Source organism: Dermacentor silvarum, chromosome 4, assembly GCF_013339745.2.
Source record: "Dermacentor silvarum isolate Dsil-2018 chromosome 4, BIME_Dsil_1.4, whole genome shotgun sequence".
Lineage (NCBI taxonomy): Eukaryota > Metazoa > Arthropoda > Arachnida > Ixodida > Ixodidae > Dermacentor > Dermacentor silvarum.
In genome coordinates this window covers 214,628,414-214,642,793 of record NC_051157.2, presented here as the reverse complement: position 1 = coordinate 214,642,793, position 14,380 = coordinate 214,628,414, and the positions used below count along the sequence as shown (strand labels likewise).

Genomic DNA, 14,380 nt, shown 5'->3' with positions numbered 1-14,380 from the left:
TGAATGATGATGAGTGCGCGAAGCACCGGGGGAACATTCGGGCTAAACGCCGGAAGCGTTCTCCGGAAACCGGAAGCTGGCTTCCGGGACCGGTAGCGGAACCGGAAAACTGGAAGTGTAACCGGAAGCGGAACCAGAAGCGGAAGCGGAAGCCGGCTTCCGGTTCTGGCTTCCGGAAGGCGAAGCATGCGCAGTGCGGCTACAGTGTACTAGAATAGGGGTAGTGGGCTCAGCGGCGCCGGGCGCTTGATGCCGCCAATGTCACTTTGGAAACGGAGCCGCGTGGTGGCGCTGCTTGCGAATGCAAGCAGCGCCACCACGCGGCTCCAGGGGCAAGGTTATTCACCATAGGGTACATTAAGCATTAAGCACATAAAGCACCAGGGGCAAGGTTATTCTGACATAGGGTACATTAACATGCAAGGTGGCAGGAATAGACTGAAGTGGGAGGAGATAGACGAGCAACTAAGGCAGTAGAAGCTGATGGTATACGGGTTTGTGGAGACACAACTTAGGGACATGGAGCAACAACCCTGTAATCCTGACTCGGAAAAGCAGCTTGAAATAGCAACCCAACAAATTGAGGAAGTAATTTCAGAGGACACTAAAACAGAATGGACATATGCAAATTTAACAGGGCTATTTAAGTTAGAGGTTGCTAAGGTACGAGTCAGGCCCAAAGGGAACAGAAGACGTAAACCCAAGAGCTGGTGGGATGAAGAGGTTAAGAAGGCCATACAGAAACGTCAGGAAGCATCCAGGGAACGCAGAAAATGGGATAACTTTTTAAACTGTAGAAGGGAAGCATCCCATTTGATCAATGAGAAGATTAGAAGAAAGGGGACCCAATGGTTGTCAGAAGTAAACGAAAAGAATAGAAAAGCAGTGAAGAAATTTTGGAAACATCTCAACTCCTTGAGTAATAAGACTAGCCTAGAGCAGAGGTTTATGGTTACAGCTCAAGGTGTTCGGCTAGAAGGAGATGAGGAAGTGGAACATATAAGAACAATGATGACAGAAAATTTTAAAGAATGAAATGTAGCATGTGCTCAATCTGGTGAGAATAGACTGGTTAGTGCAGTGGCTCCACTGAAACAAAGCGAGTGGGAAAGGGCAGAGAAGAGGGTTCCTAGTAGCACGTCGACACGTCCTGATGGCATCCCAATTATGTTGATAAAGACATTGGGCCCAAAATCTAAGAAAGCATTAAGAGAGGCAGTGAGAAAAACGACAATAGAAGGTAAAGCCCCCGACGGGTGGAGACTGAACAGGATGAGCATGATATATAAGGGAAAGGGGGACAAAGCCGACATAAACAACTACCGTCCCATAAAAGTGACGTCAGTGGTTTACAGGGTGATGATGCAGATTGTAAAGGACAGACTGCAGGCATGGGTGGACAGCGAGGAGGTGCTGGGGGAACTACAAAACGGGTTCCGGAAACAAAGAAGGTTAGAAGATAATCTGTTCTCATTGACACAGTGTATTGAAATAGCAGAAAAAGAACACAGGCCCTATGGCTCGCATTTCTGGATATCAAGGGAGCCTATGACAGTGTAATCCAAAAGGATTTGTGGGACGTACTGGGCACTCTAGATGTGGAAGATGGAGTAAGTAATCTTTTAAAAGATATCTATAAAAGTAACAAGGTGCTTATAAAATGTGAAAAAAAGGTATCGTAGCCTATAGAGATACAGCAGGGGCTTAGGCAGGGATGCCCTCTGTCACCTCTGTTGTTCAGGCTGTATTTACAAGGATTAGAAAAAAAATTTGAGAGGAGCGGACTTGGCTTCAACCTTTCCTTTTTCAAGCAAGGAGAATTGATTAAACAGTCATTACCAGGACTGATGTACGCGGATGACGTTGTAGTTATGGCTGACAGCAAGGAAGACTTGGAGAGATTAATTAATGGACATCGGTGGTAAATAGGGAGATAGCTTAGGTTTGGAGTTTAGTAAAGAAAAATCGGCAGTCATGATTTTTAATGATAATCAAGGCAGCGAGCATAGGATACAGGAGGTTACGCTGGAGGTGGTGGATAAGTACAAATATCTTGGAGTGTGGATAAACAATGGGGCTGAGTACCAAGCGGAACATGAAAATATCTAATGGCTAAAGGTAGCAGAAATGCAGCTGTGATGAAAAATAGGACACTGTGGAATTACAATAGATACGAAGTGTTGAGAGGGATCTGGAAAGGGGTGATGGTCCCTAGTTTGACTTTCGGCAATGCGGTCCTGTGCATGAGATCAGAGGTTCGAGCAAGGTTGGAAGTTAAGCAGCGAGGAGTGGGTAGGCTTGCTTTGGGAGCACGCGGAAATACAACAAATCAGGGGGTACAGGGTGACATGGGATGGATGTCATTCGAGGGCAGGGAAGCCAGCAGCAAGATAGAAGTAGAGGAACGATTGAGAGAAATGGCAGAAAAGCGGTGGGCAAGGAAAGTTTTCAGTTATTTGTACATGACGAATGTAAGACACAAAATGGAGGAAGCTGACCAGAAAATTGTCAATCAAATATTTGGACTGCAGGAGGGGTGCAAACCAGGAAACAGCGGTTAAGAAAAAGTTAAAGAAACAGAGAGGGGTCTATGGAAAACAGCGATGCAGACGAAATCAGAACTGGGAACACACAGAACTTTCAAGCAAGAAATTGCCAAAGGAAATATGTATCATAATTCTAGAGGAAGCTCTTTGTTGTTTGAGGACAGGACGGGAGTATTGAATTGAATTTTATTCTCCTTGAACAAATACACAAAGAAGGAGTAGCCACAAAAAGCTACTGAGATTAGTAGCTTGACGAGGTGGCTGCCCCTTTACACAACAGCAGCAGCAGCAGCAGTTATTAAACAATTGTTATACAAATGACTGCTTTTGCACATACGTACAGACAATGATTGCACAAGATAACATAAGCATTTTGCAAAAGACAAACGCAATCTTCAGATTAAATGAGCAAAAAATTGATAAATAAAAAAGTTGTCGCAGTTTCACCTGAAAGGCGAAGCATAAATTGCGATAGCAAATTTGTAGAGAGCTATACGGAGTAATGATAGTAGCTTTATCAGCTGTATAAACTTGGACATGCAGCAGCACCGGCAACACGCAGAACTGTTGTTGACGCCGTCGGCGTTATGCCCGCGTTCGCACGAAATGCGTGCGGCGTTGGTGACTGCTGCCGGAGCCTCTGATATAAATAGGCACTTGGTGCCGCAGCTAAACGTCGCCTCCCTTCCCTCCCCCTCCCCCCCACGGCCTTTCGTGCGTCAGAAGAAGGCGCGTTTGCTCTACATATATGGTGATGGTAAAGGAGGAAAGAGACGCCTACTTCTGCAGCCCTTAAGGGAGCACGGCACAGAACGCGCGTTTGTTCTCCGCCGTGCGTTCACTCCCCGTGAAAGCGCGCGTCCCTCGCGCCCTTTCACTCGCACAAACAGCGTTCGGCGGCGCGCGGCGACGATTTCATCTCCGTTGACGTCATACGGAACCTCACGGTGACGGCGACGGCGACGCCGACGGCAGAAATCTGCTTTGGAGTGTCCATATATATGCTATCGCAATAATACAACATAGTTCACAGAAACTGATCTCGCATTGTTTTTTTGGACAACTGCGACACATCTACAGATTTGTTGGCAAAATTATTGAGCAGAGCTGGAAGAGTAAAAGTGATTGATTGTTTCGCATAGTTGTTTTGACGAGTAGGTATGTGCCAAATATTGTGGTGACGTGCAGTGTATACGGCAATATTTTCTCTTGATTCTGAAATCTCGCTGTAAAAAGAGATGTTCTTTTTTGTGGCCGAACAGTATGTCTGGAGTAAACGATAATTATAAAAATAAAGACATTTATAACCTTACTGTTTAAAGAGTTGCTACATGTGAAAATCATATGGGACGTTTGCAATTATTCTCATAAACTTCTTTTGAATTGCGGACTAAGATGTACCGAGTCAAGTACCAAGGTATAGACACGTTGTGGGGTGCGTGTGGACAAGAAGAGGAAACAGCTGAACACCTCATACTTTTCTGTAAAGGGCTTAACCCTACAGTGCAAAGCAACGGGGCTGATTTTTTTAAGCATTGGGGTTTAGGTTAGGGACAGTGAAGGCAAAATAGACTTTAAGCGGGTTGAAATAAGCAAACGGAGGTTATCTGATTGGTGGCTAAAATCAAGGCAGGGGTGAAATTTCACCCACCACAAAGTACAAAGTATGTTAATAGTCATGGCTCAAGCCTGCCTCGCTACATCGCTGTAGCGTCGTTGAGCCCCCTGTTTCCGCCTGCTATCGCCCGCTGCTCTATGGCCACTAGGTGTCCCTCGCTGCTCTCATAGCATGCCTCTGCCTGAGACTCCGCGCTGTCACCGCCGTCAGCCTGTGCCATTAGCGCCTCCACCCGCTCTTCCAGCACGGCCCGCTTTTCCCGCTCTTCTTGTAGCTCACCAGCTATTCGCTCTACCAGGCTGGTCTCGGCCCCCTGCCTGTCCAGCAAATCGCCGATCCGAGTTTTGATCTATATCCTGCACCCTCGCTCCACCTTCTGCTCCCCTTTGAGCTCCTCCACACTAGCTGCCCATTCCCCTTCCATCCGCCTCATAGCCCCCCTTAAATCCTTCACACAGCCTGCACGCGAAGCTGGCCTCCTCAGCGTCGGCTAAGCTTGCGAAGTGCGTCTCGTCCAAATAACATCAACGTTTGCACTCTTCGAACTGCAGCAGCTCGCCATCACCCCTGACTTCCCTAGCCTGCCGCTCCATCGCCCGCGTGACCACCTAACGAGAACGCCCGCCAAAATACCTGAACAAAGCCCCACGGTAAGCCCTACGGCAATCTCGCTATCCGGCTACCTCCGCTAGCTTCCCTTAACACGGTTTAAAACTGCCCTACACTGCTTTCACAATGCAACACGTACGCCACGACCCGCTTCCACAAAAATTCAACTAGTTACCTACTAACATCCAACCAAAATAACCAAGAAACTAAAAACGCATGAAAAACAATATATATATATATATATATATATATATATATAGATAGATAGATAGATAGATAGATAGATAGATAGCTCGGTTAACCTAACACTTCCATCAACCAAATAATAAAAATAAATAAAAATTGAACTTATTCTTTAGTATGCTGCTCCTGCTACGCTGAGATCCACTCGGCGACGACCATATTCTAGTACACTCTAGTACAGTGTACTAGAAACTTCTAGTACACTGTAATTCTAGCCACGACCGTCCCGTTCGGCTTCACATTGGTCTCGACGGTCACGACGCCTGGTGAGCCATTGTGAAAGCACCCGTTGTTGACATCGGCGGCTTCACCTCTCCCTGTTGCCGCTGTGCGCAGTGGGCGCACTACCCCTATTCTAGTACACTGTAGTGCGGGTGTGGACGCCGCACTGCGGAAGGAGGGAGGGAGAGAGTGACATAGCCCCGACCATAAGCTGCTTCGCATCTAAAAGGTGAAAGCTTGCACTAGGCCGCGCAAAGCTCAAGACACAGCGAAGCTGGTCGATTGATATCGAGCGGCTGGCCTCCGACGCGTTCGGCGTCGGGAAGCAGCAGCGTTCTTGGCACTGTGCCAACCTTCGTTAGCCTGCCTGCGTTTGTGGCATGCCAGGAACGCTGTCTCTCGCACTAGCGCTAGTCAAGCGAAATGTCGCCAACGCGTTCGGCGTCCGCAAGTGACAGCGTTCTTGGCACTGTACCAAATTTAGCCTGCCTGCGTTTGTGGCATGCAAGAAGCGCTGTCGCTCGTAGACGCTCACGCGTCCAGCGCTAGTCACGCGAAATGTCGCGAAAGGGAAGGTACCTCTGAAAATGATCGCTCGAGAATACCTTTCCTCATGCGTAGTTAACTTAAACCAAGTTAAGACCTAGCAGCAACCAAGTTCATACCAAGCAGTAGCAGCCAGTAAGCTTCGCTGTGCCTAAGCTTTGCGCGTACGAGTGCAAACTTGTCTGATTTTGTTTTTACAGCGAAAGCTGTATATGGCTAGGCGAAACGAAAAACCGTTCGCCAGATGTTTCGATAAAGGTCTCCATTGGCTGCGCCGTCAGTTACATCACTCTCTACGTCGCACCCAAGCACGCGCGCCATGTGCCTACTCTAGAAACTCCCGCCGAAACCGGGCGTTGGCCCCGGTGAACGCGTTCCCGCCATTGCCTCACTGACGCTGCTCTGCCCGCAACGCCGCCTCCTCGGCTCGCCGTTGGCGCATGCGTTCGATATCTCGAGTTAGCTCAGCGTCGTGGTTAGCAGCATCCGCCCGCAAATGGCACTTGCGTTCCACTATAAACACAAACATGTAACCAATAATTGAGAAACACTTCAATACAGCGTCGGGATTAACCCACTGCTAAACACCGGGGCCGCACGTTTCAGCTGCGCTGGTTAACCATCTGTACGGAGTGCATGGGCGGTGTTTTTTTTTTTTCATTACTAGGGAAGCTATCCAGAGGAGCTGGCATCGCACTCGAACAGGACTAAGGCTGAGGAGTAAGAATATAGCCTTAATTCTTTTAAACAAACGGGATGCAATCATATTCGTCGCTGTATTTTGGGTAGCCACACGAACTTGGCCGACTTTTCCCCTATCAACAATTTCGGTTTGCAGTGGATGTCTGCTGCAGTTTAAGTGACCGGGAAGTCTCGTTGCACTTGGAATGCGTGGATGTTCTGACGTTGTGTTTTCTATGCCCCTGCCGGAAAGCACCGCTTCAGGATTGCAATATTCCCGCGAAAACTGGCGAAGGGACAGTGAGGCTCTAACGCGAGTAAATTTCAAAGGTAAATTATTTTTCCTGCACCTTTTCTGTTGCAGGTCTACAACGGCAGCACTGAAAATCCGTACACGAACCCTGGAGCACCGGTGCATATTATTACGGGATCAGCTGTAAGACATTTTCCATCTTCTTATAATGGCTATAAAATCTGCAGCTTATATATAAGATCATGGGCTGCCAAGCTAATTGTGGCATCATTTCTGATGCGGCTTCCAAGCATGGAGGAAAATAGGAGAGGGCGTGACCTCGCGTTTTTTACCTGTGTGTGTGTGTGGGGGGGGGGGGGGGGGGAGACAGGATCACGTTTATCATTCCTAGACCAGAATGATGCAGCGCTTTGTTGCAAGGTAGCGAATGTTTTATGCGTACGGTACGCCAAGTTGGGCCGCTTCATTTCTGCCACTGGCGGTTAATTTTCTTCTGTTCAGGTACATATGACTGGTCATTTATGTGTTCTTTTCTCGGGGTTCTTGCTTTCTACGTCACGACGTGTTATTTAGGGCTGCCAAGAGAAGCTGGACCCGTTCGTGAAAAACCCGGCGGAATGGAGCGCCGCACGTTTCTCTGACTATGGCTACACAGTGATGACGCTGCACAACGGCACCCATCTGAACCTGCAGCAGTTTTCCGTGGAAAATGTAAGAGCGGCAGTCTAATCTGGCTACTCCATTGCTCCTCCTGTGCGACAGTTAAGTGCAGACGGGCCAACTTCAGGAGGGTCAACGCGATTGCTGTAAAACCTTTTCCTGCTTTGAGAAACCTCATTCGTTGTAGAAGGCACTAAACATCTTAAAGACAACGGCAAAGGATTTAACTGCGCCAAATATGGCGCATGCAAAAAAAAGTAAAGAGCAACAAAGGCGTTTTTGTCAAGTAACCTTTGCCTCTGTACTGCTGTCTGCAACAAGTGCTCTCATCGTCGCAATGTGTTGAAGGGACAATTAAGAGAAACACTGAATCAGTTTATATTGATAATGTATTCTTGAACAACAGTAGTTTCGTTTATTTCGCGTTAATATTGTTATTATTAGAAGAGAAAATTACAGCCAAAGCTTTGTTTTTAAATTTTGCGCCGAAACGTCTTGCCCGGTATGTCAATGTGACGTCATGAATTACCCAAAGTATTTTTTCGCATTTTCGTCGTGGCTCAAAAGCTCTTGAAACTTCCTAACTTCAGTCTTTGGCTCGTTTAGAATACAATGTTGTCCATCTTTACCGATAATTATTTAACTAGGTCCGAGTAGTAGGCACGGAAATCGATGGTCTCATGGTCAGCTTGTGCGGGAATTTCTGAGAGGCGTCGCCGCCTGTCTCGTTCTTGGGCCTTTTTCTTTCTAACCAAGCGTTTTCTCACCGTGAAAGTGGCTTCGTTGGTATTGTGAAAGGGTCATTTACGAACACAGCTCAAATCACTTTTCTATTTAGTGTCCCTTAAACGTTTTAAATTGTGCTACGGACGACTCCGAAAGAGACCTCAATTTTAATTTCACGTTACCCAGGGACTCCAGCTCTTGGACGAAATCACGATCGTCAAGGAGAGCCATGGAGCCTACCCCAGTTTCCATCGCGGGACCAGAGAGTGACCTTCGTTCTAACTTGCATTGACCACGGCTTGCGATGGAAGCAACCTACGAACAGTTATGACTGGACCTCAAGAGAAATCTGACACTCAACTAATTTCTGTAGAAATGCGATAACATGAAAGCTTATTTTCTTCAATATATTAGGTTGGGTCACGTATCTAATCATGCCTAAATGCAAGAATGACGAACGTCGCAGCGCTAGCCACGCAAGAGCCCTAACTCGCACATGCTACTTTAATGCAGTGTGATGGATAGTTGCGCTAGTTTGTATTTTATTATTTGAAGCTAGAGCGCAGGACCACGCCAGTCGAAGAAGGTGACATAAACAAGCGTTCATAATGTAATGACGTGAAAGTTACTATGACGATAAGAGCACCAGCAGTCTCATGACCAATCAGTGAAAGCACCGGGTAACTACGACTCGCGGCAGAACAATTTTAAGAAGATAATTTTCTGTCGCCACCTTTCCCGTCGTGTACTGCTTTCCAGGAGCACTCCATGAACGCACACCATGTTCGGTGCTCTCGGTCCGGACCCAAAGACCCGAAGCTCATCTCCTTAGTACATTAAAACTTCACAGTGCTGTGACTCTTTTATGCGTCATCAATTATGTTTGACAACAGTTAAATCTGATCGACTACCTATAAAAGAAAATGCACGAACAGCAGCAAGTGTATACACCTGTTTACTGATTCGTGTTCCTCAGCAATGTTTCGGTGAGAAAATACCATAAGTGCATTACGCGTATTTATTGGATTTCATGCCTACACGCGACAACTCTGCTAAAAAAACTAATCAGTTTAAGGAGCTTTTACCACCATATTATAGAAAATACTGCCTACACCACTAGCTGCATGCCCGTGCAAGAACTAAGCTAAGTAGCAATCAAGTTCAAGGGGACCACCTGTGCAAATTACACGTACCTACCTACACTGCCACTCAGTTAATTTATCCTTTTCAGGCACTGGTTGCAAAATTCTCTACGCCAACGTAGCACGTCAAAAAGAAAACGATGGATAAAAATAATAATTAATAAGTTTCTCAAAGTCATAAAACAATTCTCATTGCACCTGTGCTGCGAGTTGGACGACTGCGTGTTAGCTCTCGGCGTCAGTAGGTCGTCATGTAAAGACGTCACTTCTAATGCGTCAACATTTGGAGTGTCAAAGTGTAAAAAAATGTGTGTGCTAAATCGCCTATGCATTTCTTTCAATGCTCTTCATGTTTTTCATCATGCATATTTCTTAGCTCACTGCATAGCTGCTCTTGAAGTACGTTTGACGCAAAATAGTTTATGTTCTCAAATTTGACGTTCCTGTTGACACCTCTCGCATTGAGTCCAGACTCTGCGCACTAGAAAATAACTCACTGAAGAATTGAGAATCCTTAATTTGTTCTATAGCTGTACTCATTTATTGATTCTGAACATGCGCAAAAGTAATGAAACTAAGTCATCAATGAGCAGGATAATTTGGGGCCAGAAGGGGTACACGGGTAACAGTGGCGCGCATTTTAGATCTCCAGGAAAGAAAATTAGGGGCAGCTTCACACTACTGGTGCGAATACTGGGCAAACAGCGAAGCTGGCACCCCCACCAAGCTTTATATCGGTTCGGCCAATTTTTGTGAGGTTATGCTTAGAGACTCGGCCACGTTTTGCGCAAGATCACCCCGGAATCATCGACAGCCCAAGGAGCAACGAACACACGGTAATTAAAGTATGCGGGCGCTCAAATGCATTTGCTCGCTTTCGCGGGCTCGTAACCCCGGATCTTCTGCGAATCGCCGACGTTTCACCGCCGCTTCGGCGGCGCGATACTCGGGGTCGGACCGAAGTCGTCTCACTCGCTCTCGAGTAGCGGCGCGGCGGCTTTCGCGCTGCGCTCCCTTTTCTTCGGGAGCGACGCTCTTCTTCGGCCGCCCCATCTTCGCGGCGATGTGCTCGGCGCGGAGACGGCGAGGCTTTTGCGTTGCCGAGGCGGCGACGCGGAGCTATATATCCCGTGGGTCGGTGCAGTGACGTCGTGGCTTAACTCCGCCTCTGTGCAGCCACGGCAACCACTCCGCACAGCGCGGTGACGTCATGGTTCGACAAAGCTAAGGCGAAGCGATGCGGCACGCGCGTTGACGTCACGACTCACGCAGCTGTGGTAAGGCTCTGCGCGGTCGGCGTAGCGGGGGCGAAGCGTTGCTAGCCAACGCAGGGTGACGTCATCGCAAGGCGGAGACTTTGCGCCGTACACTCGACGGACCATCCTCGAGCTTAAACAGCGTGGCTTGTTCACAGGGGTATGTGCCATTGCGCTTGGACCCTTTCTGCACTACCACCAGGATCGGCCCATATTTTGGCGTTACACCCAGGTTAAACCGCTTTGATGTTAAAAAGCCCAAGCGCGTTCTTTGTCACCTGCGGATCGCACAGGGCCGTGTGGAAGTCTACCACTTAGGAACTGGGGTTTAATTCCTGGTGTATCGAAAAGATCACTTTTGACTCCACCGCAATAAAGCTGCTAATCAATTTCCGTCAGTGGCTTTTTTGAAGCCACGGTCTTCTTTGGTGACTTCAGATCGATTTGAGGTTCATGGGGTCTGGGTATCTGGCCGTCACTTAATGGCCACTTACGTCCAAATAAGCCAAATTGAGGCGTTCTATAGTGCCCGTAGCTCTTTGTGCGGTCTTTAAAGGGACCCTGAAACGATTTTGACGATTGTGTACAAACGTACTGAGTCGTTAGAGTAGGCCCTTCTGATCATTAATTGGCGCATTTAAGCTCTCCACGTAAAGCGTGTAATTTATTATAAGGTTTTAAAAATTTACATCGCTACCGATTGCAGCACACCAAGCGGCTGATTTTTTTGCGCGGATGACGTGATTTGCCCAGAATATGTCACTGGGCCAGCTATCCGATTGGCTGCCCAGGGCGCGTCATGGATAATTTTTCCACCATTATGGTGAACAAATGTTGTTCGTAATAGTTTAGATGTTAGTTAATTTGTTTCTATAAAATGTCAGTTTCGCCCTAAGGGCGAAGCAATGAATGCGATAGCAACACAGCAATGTCATACCAAGTAAGGTGAGCGGCTTTGGTAGCAATATGAATTGTAGTAAACATGAGCTGATTAAGTAAGCAGGTGTGCTGCGGCGTAAGTAGACCGACATGAAGAGAGACTCGGTCGATGACCACGAGAAGGCGCGTGTGAAATGGTGGTGTTGATGAGAAGCGCTCCCCGTGGGCAGCGCGTGCGAAGGGACACACCTGTAGTGCTGCAGTGCCGATCCGGGCAGCATTGCATGTGTAGCGTGCGTTGGAAAATGTGGCCCGACTATTACTAACTGAATGAACAAGCGTGGTGTGAGCACGCGCAAAAAACATAAATAGATCACGCTGAATGACTGCAGACAACGGCTGTCAAAACGCTGGCAGCGAGCCCATACGCCGCAGCGGGCGAAGGTACGTGCGGTCTATCGCTTCAACGGAAACTGAGCGGCGAATGCACGGCGCATAAAGGTCAGAGCCGTGTGGAGATAAGAGGCGAGCGACGAGAGCGGTTGTTGGCAGCGTAGAAGTGCGCCCCCCCCCCCCCCCCCGCGCACTCCCTCCAGCGCTGACTTCCCCCTTCCTTGCTTGCGCGTGGGTGATTGAGTGCGTTCGCTCTCCGTGATAGCGCGCGTCCCCACACGCTTCCGCTCGGGCATACGGCGCGCGGCGAAGATTTTATCTATAGGGAACCTCACGGCGACGACGACGGCAGAAATCCGGTTGAAGTGTCCATATAATTGCTATCGCAATAAAAGAAAGTAACAGAAAGAGAATGCAGAAGGACATGTACCACTACACAAAAAGCACATCCGGCTCACAGCAAGTGTCGTCTGCCTGTGTTACAACGTGCTCCGTGTTGACGAGAGCTGTTGACGAGAGACGAGTGTAGGTCTTGTTCTTTCTTTTCGCAAGCACCATGGTTCGCCCTTGCGTTGTTGGCTCCAAACGTAGCGATCGGCGACATCTGAAGCTGCGACATCGTGCCCCGCTGCAAGGCAGCAGACGAGCGAAGTGGCTGCAGCGCATCGGACTGACGGTGTCCAAACGGTGCCAGCATCTACGCGCTTGCGGCCGTCACTTCACGTCGAAGGACTGCCACAATAGAATTTAGCTTGTCCGGTATTCAGGTGAATGCAAGCGTAAGTGTACTGGCCGTTTTACCACGTTTTACGTGATGAACGGCGGGGCAAACGTGAACTGTTTGCACGGTGCAGCCACCTGGCGGCACAAAGCTCAACCAAACGCAGAGCTGATATAGCAGTAACCAAGTTTTTTCTACTTTGCTGCTGGCTCAAATTTTTGGCAGGAGTGTAATCTTGAACACGTTGTCTTTTGATATGTTTCAAATGTTTTACACTTGGTTACAGGAATATTAGATCTGTATTTGGCTGTTTAAGCTCTGCGCCACCAGATGGCTGGACCATGCATGCCGATCAGGTATGCATGGTCTGCTGCATGCTGCTTCGCAGACGGTAACATCTACGAAGGAGATGATGCGATGCGGTACATCACAGACGTTATTAGGGATAACTTCGGCACGAGAAAAAGCGCAGTTCAAACAACAGATCCAGCAAAAGCAGAGAGGCCAGAGAGATCAAAATTTAGCTTAGAAAGCTTTTATTGGAAAAAGGCAGAAGAAAATGTCCCTAACAACACGGCAGCAGGACCCGATGAAATCCCAATACAGCTAATCAAAAACCTCGGTCCAAAAAGCAAGGCGCTGCTGACTAAGGCCATAGAGCAAGTGATTAGAACAAAGAAAATTTCCGTTGGATGGCGTGAAAGCAAGATGAATCTCATCTACAAAGGCAAAGGAGATAAGGATAAGATGAGCTCGTACAGGCCAGTTACAGTAACGTCGGTGATATATAGAATGGCAATGCAAGCCATAAAATTAGAACTGTCGAAGTGGGTGGAGAAAAACGATGTATTGGGGGAACTACATAATGAGTTCAGGCCAGGCAGACGCTTAGAAGACAATATGTTTGTACTAACTCAGTGCATAGAGATTTCAGTAGCTCAGAAAAGACCTTTATGGATAGCATTTCTAGATATTAAAGGAGCCTATGACAACGTAGACAGGGAATTGTTGTGGGATATTCTTCAATACGAAGGCATAGATGACGATTTCGTGGAGCTGCTGAGGGAGATATATAGAGACAACCAAGTACAAGTAGTATGGGAAGGTAGAAAAGGAAATGAAATGGTGGGAATTCACCAAGGATTGAAGCAAGGATGCCCGCTGTCACCATTGTTGTCCACGCTTTACGTCAAGGGTATAGAAAGACGACTGGAAAACAGCGAATTAGGTTTTGATTTATCCTGCATGCGTAATGGACAAATGGTGCAACAGAAGGTCCCCGGACTAATGTACGCAGACGACATTGTGCTACTAGCGGACAATAAAAAAAGATTTACAGATACTTGCGAATATCTGTGGGAATGCAGCGACAAATCTAGGCCTTAAGTTTAGCACAGAGAAATCAGGAATTATGATCTTTAATGAACACACGAGTAACTTCGTGGTGTCAATTAAACAGCAAGTAATACCCATAGTGAAGCAATATAAGTACCTCGGCGTACACATAAACGAAGGAAAGTATTACTCAAACAACCACCAAGATAATCTGAAAATAAAGGGGAAGCGGAATGCAGCAATAATGAAACACAGAGCACTGTGGGGCCACAATAAGTATGAGGTGGTGCGTGGAATCTGGAAAGGAGTAATGGTGCCAGCGCTAACATTCGCAAATGCCATTATATGCTTAAAATCGGATATATTGGCGGGTTTGGAAGTTAACCAAAGATCAGTAGGCCGGTTGGCTTTGGGAGCCCACGGTAATACCACAAATGAGGCAGTGCAGGGTGACATGGGTTGGGCCTCTTTTGAAGTCAGAGAAGCACAGAGCAAAATTAGTTTTAAAGAAAGGCTCAGGAACATGGATGAAAATAAATGGGCGGCTAAA

The 14,380-nt window shown here is 47.5% G+C and overlaps 1 protein-coding gene across 1 annotated transcript in view; it reads left to right on the top strand.

The window, feature by feature from the left end:
- Positions 1-8,951, top strand: part of LOC119450941 (acid phosphatase type 7-like) — a 278,007-nt gene extending 269,056 nt beyond the window's left edge. Inside the window, exons 10-12 of the mRNA XM_037714405.2 lie at positions 6,830-6,901; positions 7,292-7,429; positions 8,291-8,951. Coding sequence (XP_037570333.1) covers positions 6,830-6,901; positions 7,292-7,429; positions 8,291-8,374 — 294 coding nt within the window. The 3' untranslated portion in view covers positions 8,375-8,951. The remainder of the gene's footprint in view (positions 1-6,829; positions 6,902-7,291; positions 7,430-8,290) is intronic.
- Positions 8,952-14,380: the final 5,429 nt, after the last annotated feature.